This window comes from Salmo salar, chromosome 16 (assembly GCF_965601325.2).
Source record: "Salmo salar chromosome 16, fSalSal1, whole genome shotgun sequence".
Lineage (NCBI taxonomy): Eukaryota > Metazoa > Chordata > Actinopteri > Salmoniformes > Salmonidae > Salmo > Salmo salar.
In genome coordinates, this window is record NC_138306.1 from 2004137 (window position 1) to 2017591 (window position 13455).

Genomic DNA, 13455 nt, shown 5'->3' on the forward strand with positions numbered 1-13455 from the left:
AACAGGAAAGGTAAGGCCATTTTTCTTATAGTAAATCTGATATTGGTGAGTGCTAAACCTGCTGGGTGTCTAAATAGCTAGCCCTGTGATGCCGGGCTATGTACTTAGAATATTGCAAAATGTGCTTTCACCGAAAAGCTATTTTAAAATCGGACATATAGAGTGCATAGAGGAGTAATGTATCTATAATTCTTTTAAAAAATAATAACGTTGTTTAGCATCAATCTTTAGAGCCATTTTTAACGTGAAACATCAGTAATGTTTCAACCCGACCTCTCCTGTGTCTTGAAAAACGTTTTTGAAAAATGTCTCGCATCACATGATTGCGCAGGTGCAGGCAATAATGAAGTGACGACATCCCAGGGAGGTCAACTTCTCTTCCTTGTCATCCGGTCTCTGTTCATCATAGACGCGTCAAACAACTTTATAAAGATCGTTGACATCGAGTGGAAGCCGTAGGAAGTGCGAAATGAATCCTTTCTCACTGTGTGATCTATTAACAATAACTCGAAAAAATAGTACAGCCACAAAATTATTTTGTTTTTCTCAGGTTTTTGCCTGCCATATGAGTTTTGTTATACTTACAGACACCATTCAAACAGTTTTAGAAAATTCAGAGTGTTTTCTATCCAAATCTAGTAATAATATGCATATCCTAGCTTCTGAGTTGGTGTAGGAGGCAGTTAAAAATGGGCACATATTTTTTTCAAAATTCTCAATACTGCCCCCTAGCCCCAACAGGCTAGCTAAACAGTCCTGTAGCTTAGCATCTGCTTCATCTGACCACTTTTGTATTGATCTAATCACTGGTGCTTCCTGCTTTAATTTTTGCTTGTAAGCAGGAATCAGTAGGATAGAATTATGGTCAGATTTGCCAAAATGAGGGCGAGGGAGAGCTTTGTATGATTCTCCGTGTGTGGAGTCAAGGTGGTCCAGGGTTTTTTTTCCCTCTGGTTGCACATGTAACATGCCGATAGAAATTTGGTAAAACGGATTTAAGTTTCCCTGCATTAACCTGTTGGGGGTAGGGGGCAGTATTGACACGGCCGGATAAAAAACGTACCCGATTTAATCTGGTTACTACTCCTGCCCAGTAACTAGAATATGCATATAATTATTGGCTTTGGATAGAAAACACCCTAAAGTTTCTAAAACTGTTTGAATGGTGTCTGTGAGTATAACAGAACTCATATGGCAGGCAAAAACCTGAGAGGATTCTATATGGGAAGTGGCCTGTCTGACAAGTTGTTGTTCATCTGGGCTCTTTTTATTGAAGACTGAGGATCTTTGCTCTAACGTGACACTTCCTACGGCTCCCATAGGCTCTCAGAGCCCGGTAAAAGCTGAACGATATCGAGGCAGCCTCTGGCTGAAACACATTAGCGCTTTTGGCAAGTGGCCGATCAGAGTACTATGGGCTTAGGCGCGTGCCCGAGGCGACCCCATGCTTATTTTTGTTTTGTCTGTTTACCTAAATGCAGATTCCCGGTCGGAATATTATCGCTTTTTTACGAGAAAAATGGCATAAAAATGGATTTTAAACAGCGGTTGACATGCTTCGAAGTACGGTAATGGAATATTTAGAAATGTTTTGTCACGAAATGCGCCATGCTCGTAACCCTTATTTACCCTTTCGGATAGTGTCTTGAACGCACGAACAAAACGCCGCTATTTGGATATAACTATGGATTATTTGGGACCAAACCAACATTTGTTATTGAAGTAGAAGTCCTGGGAGTGCATTCTGACGAAGAACACCAAAGGTAATAACATTTTTCTTATAGTAAATCTGACTTTGGTGAGTGCTAAACTTGCTGGGTGTCTAAATAGCTAGCCCTGTGATGCCTGGCTATCTACTGAGAATATTGCAAAATATGCTTTCACCGAAAAGCTATTTTAAAATCGGACATATCGAGTGCATAGAGGAGTTCTGTATCTATAATTCTTAAAATAATTGTTATGCTTTTTGTGAACGTTTATCGTGAGTAATTTAGTAAATTCACCGGAAGTTTGCTAATGTAAAAAGCTGTTTTTTGATATAAATATGAACTTGATTGAACAAAACATGCATGTATTGTATAACATAATGTCCTAGGTGTGTCATCTGATGAAGATAATCAAAGGTTAGTGCTGCATTTAACTGTCTTCTGGGTTTTTGTGACATTATATGCTAGCTTGAAAAATAGGTGTCTGATTATTTCTGGCTGGGTACTCTGCTGACATAATCTAATGTTTTGCTTTCGTTGTAAAGCCTTTTTGAAATCGGACAGTGTGGTTATATTAACGAGAGTCTTGTCTTTAAAATGGTGTAAAATAGTCATATGTTTGAGAAATTGAAGTAATAGCATTTCTAAGGTATTTGAATAACGCGCCACAGGATTCCACTGGCTGTTACGTAGGTGGGACGATTTCGTCCCGCCGGCCCTAGAGAAGTTAAAGTCCCCGGCAACTAGGAGCTCCGCTTATGTGTGAGAATGTTCTTGTTTGCTTATGCCGGAATACAGCTCATTCTTATTATCTTATCTTATCTTACTCATGTCTTACTGTAGTGCCAGCCTCTAACTGTTATGGTATGTAAACAGCTACGAAGAATACAGATGAAAACTCTCTCTGTACGTAGTGTGGTTTACAGGCACAATGGATTGATAGGCACTGACCCCGCTGAAGTGCAGTGCAGCTCCAGATGCCACGGCCCCACACACAGTGCTGAGCTTTCCCCCGATTACCAGGTGCCAGTGGCTAAGAGAGGGGGCCCGGCTGAAACTGTCCTTCAGCTGGGAGGGCAGGGGGGCCACAGGCTCATCACAGTACTCGCCTTCCCACTCTGGGTCACACCTACATGGGGGACGAGAGGTGAGAGAAAGGGGTAAGGAGGTTATTGAATGGCCTCTCAGGTTGATGTGTGTGATATTGTTGTTACGGATGTCGAGACTTCAACTTCAACATGGCAATGGAACACCACATTCGTGTCTGTAATTATTCTTTCAGGCTGGTGTGTTATTGAAATATCAGTCACTCACACACAGGAGCTCTGCTGGCAGCGTCCATGTCCGGAGCACATGTCGGAGCAGCCGTCTCCGATGTAGAGGTTGTCCAGAGCCCAGGTCTGCTGCTTGTCAAACGGAGCCTGCTGGAACCAACGGAAGCGTGTAGCTGGAGACCTGCAGATACATGTTAATGACATAATACAACTCGTACCAACATTTAAAGCTGTTCAAATGTTTAGACAGTTATTTTGAAGAATAACAACCTCGGTTTGGTTTGGCAGTCAAACAACGTGTAACTGACCTGGCGTAGGTGGGAACGGGCAGAGTGACTCGGCCCCACTTGTTGTATGTGTCTGCCACCAGCAGTCTCTGTAGGGTGTAGGAGGAGCAGTCTTGACTGGTGGGGAGACAGTCACGCACCAGAGGCTGCCAGTGCAGACCCAGGTCCAGAGAATACTCAAGCTCAATGGCTGTGATGGACAAGGGTACAGAAAGACGCATAAATCAAATTATAAATAAAATCTAATGTTATTAGTCGCATACACATGTGTAACCTTTACTTAACTAGGCAAGTCAGTTAAGAACAAATTCTTCTTTACAATGACGGTCTACACCGGCCAAACCTGGACGACACTGGGCCAATGGTGTTCCGCCCTATGGGACTCCCAATCACGGCCGGTTGTGATACAGCCTGGATTCAAACCAGGGTGTCTGTAGTGACGCCTCAAGCACTGAGATGCAGTGCCTTAGATCGCTGTGCCAAACGGGAGCAGCGAATACAGGGTATTCAGAAAATATTCAGACCGCTTCCCTTCTTCCACATTTTGTTATATTGCAGCCTTATTCTAAAATTGATTATAAACATTTTTTCCCTCATCAATCTACACAATAATGACAAAGCGAAAACAGGTTTTTAGAAATGTTTTAAAATGTATAAAAAATAAAAAACAGATATCTTGTTTGCATAAGTATTCAGACCCTTCGCTAAGAGACTCAAAATTGAGCTCAGGTGCATCCTGTTTCCATTGATCATCCCTGGGGAGTTTCTACAACTTGATTGGAGTCCGCCTGTGGTAAATTCAATTGATTGGGCATGAATTGGAAAGGCACACACCTGTCTATATAAGGTCCCACAGTTGACAGTGCATGTCAGAGCAAAAACCAAGCCATGAGGTGGAAGGAATTGTCGGTTAAGCTCCAAGACAGGATTGTATCGAGGCACAGATCTGGGGAAGGGTACCAAAACATTTCTGCAGCATTGAAGGTCCACAAGAACACAGTGGTCTCCATCACTCTTAAATGGAAGGAGTTTGGAACCACCAAAACTCTTCCTAGAGCTGGCTGCCCGGCCAAACTGAGCAATCAGGGGAGAGAGGCCTTGGTCAGGGATGTGACCAAGAACACGATGGTGACTCTGATAGTGCTCCAGAGTTCCTCTGTGGAGATGGGAGAACCTTCCGTCCATCATTCAGGCCTTTATGGTAGAGTGGCCAGACAGAAACCACTCCTCAGTAAAAGGCATATGACAGCCCGCTTGGAGTTTGCTAAAAGGCACCTAAAGGACTCTGACCATTTGAAACAAGATTCTCTGAGAAAACCAACACTGAACTCTTTGGCCTGAATGCAAAGCGCCACGTCTGGAGGAAACCTGGCACCAATCCCTACGGTGAAGCATGGTGGAGGCAGCATCATACTGTAGGGATGTTTTTCAGCGGCAGGGACTGGGAGACTACTCAGGATCGAGGGAAAGATGAACCGAGCAAAGTACTGAGAGATCCTTGATGAACATCTTCTCCAGAGCACTCAGGACCTCAGAATGGAAGGTTTACCTTCCAACAGGACAGCGAACCTAAGCACACAGCCAAGACAATGCAGGAGTGGCTTCGGGACAAGTCTCTGAATGTTCTTGAGTTGCCGAGCAAGAGCCCAGTCTTGAACCCTATCAAACATTTCTGGAGAGACCTGAAAATAGCTGTGTAGCAAAGCTCCCCATCCAACCTGACAGAGCTTGAGAGGATTTGCAGAGAAGAATGGAAATAAACTCCACAAATACAGGTGTGCCAAGCTTGTAGCGTCACACCCAAGAAGACTTGATGCTGTAATCGATGCCAAAGGTGCTTCAACAAAGTACTGAGTAAAGGGCCTGAATAGTTTTGTAAAAGTGATTTTAATGTTTTAAAATAATGTTTTACAATTCCCCAAACATTTTAAATCTTGCTTTTACTTTGTCTTTATGGGGTATTATGTGTAGATTGATGGGGGGAAAAACAATTTCATCCATTTCAGAACAAGGTTGTAACGTAACAAAACATGGAAAAAGTCAAGGGGTCTGAATACTTTTGTAGATGTTATCGTGGGCATAGGTAACAGCTAATGTTCCTAGCTCCAACAGTTTGGTAAAACATAAGAGGTCTGGTAAAGGTATACTATATATATATATATATATATATATATACATACTACCATTCAAAAGTTTGGGGTCACTTAGAAATGTTTGTGTTTTTGAAAGAAAAGCTAATTTCTTGTCCATTAAAATAACATCAAATTGATCAGAAATACAGTGTAGACATTGACAATCTTGTAGATGACTATTGTAGCTTGAAAAAGCAGATGTTTGATGGAATATCTAAATAGGCGTATAGAGGCCCATTATCAGCAACCATCACTCCTGTGTTCCAATGGCACGTTGTGTTAGCTAATCCAAGTTTATCATTTTAAAAGGCTAATTGATCATTAGAAAACCCTTTTGCAATTTTGTTAGCACAGCTGAAAACTGTTGTTCTGATTAAAGAAGCAATACAACTGGAATTCTTTAGACTAGTTGAGTATCTGGAGCATCAGCATTTGTGGGTTCGATTACCGGCTCAAAATGGCCAGAAACATTGACCATTCTTCTGAAACTCGTCAGTCTATTCTTGATCTGAGAAATGAAGGCTAATCCATGCGAGAAATTGCCAAGAAACTGAAGATATTGTACAATGCTGTGTACTACTCCCTTCACAGAACAGCGCAAACTGGCCCTAACCAGAATGGAAAGAGGAGTGTGAGGCCCCGGTGCACAACTGAGCAAGAGGCCAAGAACATTAGAGTGTCTGGTTTGAGAAACAGACGCCTCACAAGTCATCAACTGGAATCTTCATTAAATAGTACCCGCAAAACACCAGTCTCAATGTCAACAGTGAAGAGGTGACTCCGGGATGCTGGCCTTCAGCCATTTCCAGCTACAATAGTCATTTACAACATTAATAATGTCTACACTGTATTTCTGATCAATTTGATGTTATTTTAACCTGTTAGGGCTAGGGGGCAGTATTTGCACGGCTGGATAAAAAAAATGTACCCGATTTAATCTGGTTACTAATCCTACCCAGTAACTAGAATATGCATATACTTATTATATATGGATAGAAAACACTCTAAAGTTTCTAAAACTGTTTGAATGGTGTCTGTGAGTATAACAGAACTCATTTGGCAGGCAAAACCCTGAGACATTTTCTGACAGGAAGTGGATACCTGATGTGTTGTATTACCTTTAAACCTATCCCATTGAAAAACACAGGGGCTGAGGAATATTTTGGCACTTCCTATTGCTTCCACTAGATGTCACCAGCCTTTACAAAGTGTTTTGAGTCTTCTGGAGGGAGATCTGACCGAACAAGAGCCATGGAACGTTGATGTCCCATTAGACACCTGGCGCGCTAGTTCATGTTGGGTACCCTCGTTCCAATACGTTATAAAAGAGTATGCATTCGTCCACCTTGAATATTATTCATGTTCTGGTTAAAAAAGGCCCTAATGATTTATGCTATACAACGTTTGACATGTTTGAACGAACGTAAATATATTTTTTCCCCTCGTTCATGACGAGAAGTCCGGCTGGCTTAGATCATGTGCTAACAAGACGGAGATTTTTGGACATAAATGATGAGCTTTTTTGAACAAAACTACATTCGTTATGGACCTGTGATACCTGGAAGTGACATCTGATGAAGAGAATCAAAGGTAATGGATTATTTACATAGTATTTTCGATTTTAGATCTCCCCAACATGACATCTAGTCTGTATCGCAACGCGTATTTTTCTGGGCGCAGTGCTCAGATTATTGCAAAGTGTGATTTCCCAGTAAGGTTATTTTTAAATCTGGCAAGTTGATTGCGTTCAAGAGATGTAAATCTATAATTCTTTAAATGACAATATAATATTTTACCAATGTTTTCTCATTTTAATTATTTAATTTGTGACGCTGACTTGACTGCCGGTTATTGGAGGGAAACGATTTCCTCAACATCAATGCCATAGTAAAACGCTGTTTTTGGATATAAATATGAACTTGATAGAACTAAAAATGCATGCATTGTCTAACATAATGTCCTAGGAGTGTCATCGGATGGAGATTGTAAAAGGTTAGTGCATCATTTTAGCTGGTTTTATGGTTTTGGTGACCCTGTCTTTGAATTGACAAAACATTACACACAACTCTTGTAAATGTACTGTCCTAACATACTCTAAATTTATGCTTTCGCCGTAAAACCTTTTTGAAATCGTAAAACGTGGTTAGATTAAGGAGATGTTTATCTTTCAAAGGGTGTAAAATAGTTGTATGTTTGAAAAATTTGAATTTTGACATTTATTTGGATTCAAATTTGCCGCTCTTGAAATGCACCTGCTGTTGATGTGCACCACGGGGGGGACGCTAGCGTCCCACCTAGCCCATAGAGGTTAATGGACAAAAAATGTGCTTTTCATTAAAAAACAAGGACATTTCTAAGTGACCCCAAACTTTTGAACAGTAGTGTACAAGTAAATATATGGATGAGCAATGACACAGCGGCATAGGCAAGATGGAATAGATGGTAAAAAATACAGTATATAGATATGAGAAGAGTAATTCAAGATATGTAAACATTATTAAAGTGGCATTATTTAAGTGACTACTGATCCATTTTTAAAGTTGCCAACGATTTCAAGTCTCTATGTAGGCAGCAGCCTCTCTGTGTTAGTGATGGCAGTTTAAAACCTCTTGGGGCTAGGGGGCAGTATTTTCACGGCCGGATGAAAAACGTACCCAATTTAAACAGGTTACTACTCTGGCCCAGAAAATAGAATATGCATATTATTAGTAAATTTGGATAGAAAACACTCTGAAGTTTCAAAAACTTTTTGAATGGTGTCTGTGAGTATAACAGAACTCATATGGCAGGCAAAAACCTGAGAAGATTTCATGCAGGAAGTGGCCTGTCTGACAAGGTGTCGTTCTTCTTGTCTCTGTTTATTGAAGAGTGAGGATCTTAGCTGTCCCGTGACACTTCCTACGGCTGCCATAGGTTCTCAGAAGGCGGCAAAAAGCGGAATCTTTGCTTTGCAGGCTCCGACTGAAACAAAGTAGCGCGTTTGGGTAGTGGCTGGTTACAGTACTGTGAGACTCAGGCTCGTGCCCGCGTCGACCGAAAGGTTTGTTTTCTTTCCTCTGTTTAGCTAAATGGACATTCCGGGTCGGAATATTATCGCTTTTTTACGAGACAAATTGCATAAAAATTGATTTTAAACAGCGGTTGACATGCTTCGAAGTACGGTAATGGAATATTTTTATTTTTTTTGTCACGAATTGCGCCATGCGCACGACCCTTCTTTACCATTCGGATAGTGTCTGGGATGCACGAACAAAACGCCGCTATTCGGATATAACGATGGATTATTTTAGACCAAACCAACATTTGTTATTGAAGTAGCAGTCCTGGGAGTGCATTCTGACGAAGACAACAAAAGGTAATCAAACTTTTATAATAGTAAATCTGATATTGGTGAGTGCTAAACTTGCCGGGTGTCTAAATAGCTAGCCCGTGATGCCTGGGCTATGTACTTAGAATATTGCAAAATGTGCTTTCACCAAAAAGCTATTTTAAAATCGGACATATCGAGTGAATAGAGGAGTTTTGTATCTATAATTCTTAAAATAATTGTTATGCTTTTTGTGATTTAGTAAATTGTTAGCAAATTCCCCGGAAGTTTGCGGGGGGTATGCAAGTTCTGAACGTCACATGCTAATGTAAAAAGCTGGTTTTTGATATAAATATGAACTTGATTGAACAAAACATGCATGTATTGTATAACATAATGTCCTAGGTGTGTCATCTGATGAAGATCATCAAAGGTTAGTGCTGCATTTAGCTGTCTTCTGGGTTTTTGTGACATTATATGCTAGCTTGAAAAATGGGTGTCTGATTATTTCTGGCTTGGTACTCTGCTGACATAATCTAATGTTTTGCTTTCGCTGTAAAGCCTTTTTGAAATCGGACAGTGTGGTTAGATAAAGGAGAGTCTTATCTTTAAAATGCTGTGAAATAGTCATATGTTTGAAAAATTGAAGTTTTTGTATTTTTGAGGAATTTGTAATTTGCGCCACGCCTATCATTGGATAGTGGAGCAGGTGTTCCGCTAGCGGAACGTCTAGATGAACAGTCTGATGGCCTTGAGATAGAAGCTGTTTTTTAGTCTCTCGGTGACAACTTAGATGCACCTGTACTGACCTGGCCTTCTGGATGGTAGCAGGGTGAACAGGCAGTGGCTCGGGTGGTTGTTGTTCTTGATTATGTTTTTGGCCTTCCTGTGACATAGGGTGCTATATATGTCCTGGAGGGCAGGTAGTTTGCCCCCGGTGACCGCACCACCCTTTGGAGAGCTTTGCGGTTGTGGGCGGTGCTGTTGCCGTACCAGGCGGTGATACAGCCCAACAGGATGCTCTCAATTGTGCATCTGTAAAAGTTTGTGAGGGTTGTAGCCAAATTTCTTCAGCCTCCTGAGGTTGAAGAGGTGATGTTGCGCCTTCTTCACCACACTGACTGTGTGGGTGGAACATTTCAGTTTCTCTCCAGATCTCCGGCAGCCTCTGGAACTGCCGGTCTGTGGCCAACAAGGCTGAGTTCATCTCAGCCTATGCAACCCTCCAGTCCCTAGACTTCCTGGCGCTGACGGAAACATGGATTACCACAGATAACACTGCTACTCCTACTGCTCTCTCCTCGTCTGCCCACGTGTTCTCGCATACCCCTAGAGCATCGAGCCAGCGGGGTGGTGGCACTGGAATCCTCATCTCTCCCAAGTGGACATTCTCTCTTTCTCCCCTGACCCATCTGTCTATCTCCTCATTTGAATTCCATGCTGTCACAGTTACCAGCCCTTTCAAGCTTAAAACATCCTTATCATTTATCGCCCTCCAGGTTCCCTTGGAGAGTTCATCAATGAGCTTGACGCCTTGATAAGTTCCTTTCCTGAGGATGGCTCACCTCTCACAGTTCTGGGTGACTTTAACCTCCCCACGTCTACCTTTGACTCATTCCTCTCTGCCTCCTTCTTTCCACTCCTCTCCTCTTTTGACCTCACCCTCTCACCTTCCCCCCCTACTCACAAGGGAGGCAATACGCTTGACCTCATCTTTACTAGATGCTGTTCTTCCACTAATCTCATTGCAACTCCCCTCCAAGTCTCTGACCACTACCTTATATCCTTTTCCCTCTCGCTCTCATCCAACACTTATCACTCTGCCCCTACTCGGATGGTATTGCGCCATCCCAACCTTCGCTCTCTCTCTCCCGCTACTCTCTCCTCTTCCATCCTATCATCTCTTCCCTCTGCTCAAACCTTCTCCAACCTATCTCCTGATTCTGCCTCCTCAACCCTCCTCTCCTCCCTCTCAGCATCCTTTGATTTTCTCTGTCCCCTATCCTCCAGGCCGGCTCGGTCCTCCCCTCCTGCTCCGTGGCTCGACGACTCACTGCGAGCTCACAGAACAGGGCTCCGGGCAGCCGAGCGGAAATGGAGGAAAACTCGCCTCCCTGCGGACCTGGCATCCTTTCACTCCCTCCTCTCTACATTTTCCTCTTCTGTCTCTGCTGCTAAAGCCACTTTCTACCACTCTAAATTCCAAGCATCTGCCTCTAACCCTAGGAAGCTCTTTGCTACCTTCTCCTCCCTCCTGAATCCTCCTCCCCCTCCCCCCCTCCTCCCTCTCTGCGGATGACTTCGTCAACCATTTTGAAAAGAAGGTTGACGACATCCGATCCTCGTTTGCTAAGTCAAACGACACCGCTGGTCCTGCTCACACTGCCCTACCCTGTGCTTTGACCTCTTTCTCCCCTCTCTCTCCAGATGAAATCTCGCGTCTTGTGACGGCCGGCCGCCCAACAACCTGCCCACTTGACCCTATCCCCTCCTCTCTTCTCCAGACCATTTCCGGAGACCTTCTCCCCTACCTCACCTCGCTCATCAACTCATCCTTGACCGCTGGTTACGTCCCTTCCGTCTTCAAGAGAGCGAGAGTTGCACCCCTTCTGAAAAAACCTACACTCGATCCCTCCGATGTCAACAACTACAGACCAGTATCCCTTCTTTCTTTTCTCTCCAAAACTCTTGAACGTGCCGTCCTTGGCCAGCTCTCTTGCTATCTCTCTCAGAATGACCTTCTTGATCCTAATCAGTCAGGTTTCAAGACTGGGCATTCAACTGAGACTGCTCTTCTCTGTGTCACGGAGGCTCTCCGCACTGCTAAAGCTAATTCTCTCCTCTGCTCTCATCCTTCTAGACCTATCTGCTGCCTTTGATACTGTGAACCATCAGATCCTCCTCTCCACCCTCTCCGAGCTGGGCATCTCCGGCGCGGCCCATGCTTGGATTGCGTCCTACCTGACAGGTCGCTCCTACCAGGTGGCGTGGCGAGAATCTGTCTCCGCACCACGTGCTCTCACCACTGGTGTCCCCCAGGGCTCTGTTCTAGGCCCTCTCCTATTCTCGCTATACACCAAGTCTCTTGGCTCTGTCATATCCTCACATGGTCTCTCCTATCATTGCTATGGAGACGACACACAATTAATCTTCTCCTTTCCCCCTTCTGACAACCACGTGGCGAATCGCATCTCTGCATGTCTGGCAGACATATCAGTGTGGATGACGGATCACCACCTCAAGCTGAACCTCGGCAAGACAGAGCTGCTCTTCCTCCCGGGGAAGGACTGCCCGTTCCATGATCTCGCCATCACGGTCGACAACTCCCTTGTGTCCTCCTCCCAGAGTGCTAAGAGCCTCGGCGTGACCCTGGACAACACCCTGTCGTTCTCCACTAACATCAAGGCGGTGACCCGATCCTGTAGGTTCATGCTCTACAACATTCTCAGAGTACGACCCTGCCTCACACAGGAAGCGGCGCAGGTCCTAATCCAAGCACTTGTCATCTCTCGCCTGGATTACTGCAACTCGCTGTTGGCTGGGCTCCCTGCCTGTGCCACTAAACCCCTACAACTCATCCAGAACGCCGCAGCCCGTCTGGTGTTCAACCTTCCCAAGTTCTCTCACGTCACCCCGCTCCTCCGCTCTCTCCACTGGCTTCCAGTTGAAGCTCGCATCCGCTACAAGACCATGGTGCTTGCCTACGGAGCTGTGAGGGGAACGGCACCTCCGTACCTTCAGGCTCTGATCAGGCCCTACACCCAAACAAGGGCACTTCGTTCATCCACCTCTGGCCTGCTCGCCTCCCTACCTCTGAGGAAGCACAGTTCCCGCTCAGCCCAGTCAAAACTGTTCGCTGCTCTGGCACCCCAATGGTGGAACAAGCTCCCTCACGACGCCAGGACAGCGGAGTCAATCACCACCTTCCGGAGACACCTGAAACCCCACCTCTTTAAGGAATACCTGGGATAGGATAAAGTAATCCTTCTAACCCCCCCCCCCCCCCCCCAAAAAAAAAAAAAGATATCGATGTACTATTGTAAAGTGGTTGTTCCACTGGATATCATAAGGTGAATGCACCAATTTGTAAGTCGCTCTGGATAAGAGCGTCTGCTAAATGACTTAAATGTAAATGTAAATGTATGGAGGAACTTCTTGATGCAATTAAAGCCATTAAGGCTGGGAAAACTCCAGGGCTGGATGGCATATCAGTGGAAGTATACCAAACCTTTTTTGACATACTCAGGGGACCGTTATTAGCATGTTTTACCCACTCCTATATAAATTGTAGATTATCAGACACTCAACAAGAAGGTCTGATTTCATTATTACTGAAACAGGATCCAAGTGGTAAATATAAAGATTCAGTCCATTTAAAAAATTGGAGGCCTCTTACACTTCAGTGTTGTGATGCAAAAATTCTAGCTTAGAATAGAATTTAAAAGGTATTGTCGGATATTATTCATCCTAATCAGACAGGTTTTTTTACATGGACGATTCATTGGAGTTAATATAAGACAAGTACTGGAAACAATAGAACACTTTGAAATATCGGGGAAACCAGGCCTGGTATTCATAGTTGACTTTGAAAAGGCCTTTGATAAAGTACGACTGGAGTTTATATATATAAATGCCTGGAATATTTCATTTTTGGAGAATCTCTTATAAAATTGGTTAAAGTTATGTATAGTACGCCTAGGTGTAAAATAGTAAATAATGGCTACATCTCAGAAAGTTTTAGACTGTCAA

General features: G+C 43.7%; 1 protein-coding gene across 1 annotated transcript in view; it reads right to left on the reverse strand.

The window, feature by feature from the left end:
• The window catches only part of LOC106573022 (reelin), a 318880-nt gene that overhangs the window by 36887 nt on the left and 268538 nt on the right, over nucleotides 1–13455 (reverse strand). The window contains 3 exon segments of the mRNA XM_082962453.1: nucleotides 2658–2835; nucleotides 3021–3161; nucleotides 3289–3457. Of these exon segments, the coding sequence (XP_082818579.1) occupies nucleotides 2658–2835; nucleotides 3021–3161; nucleotides 3289–3457 (488 nt within the window).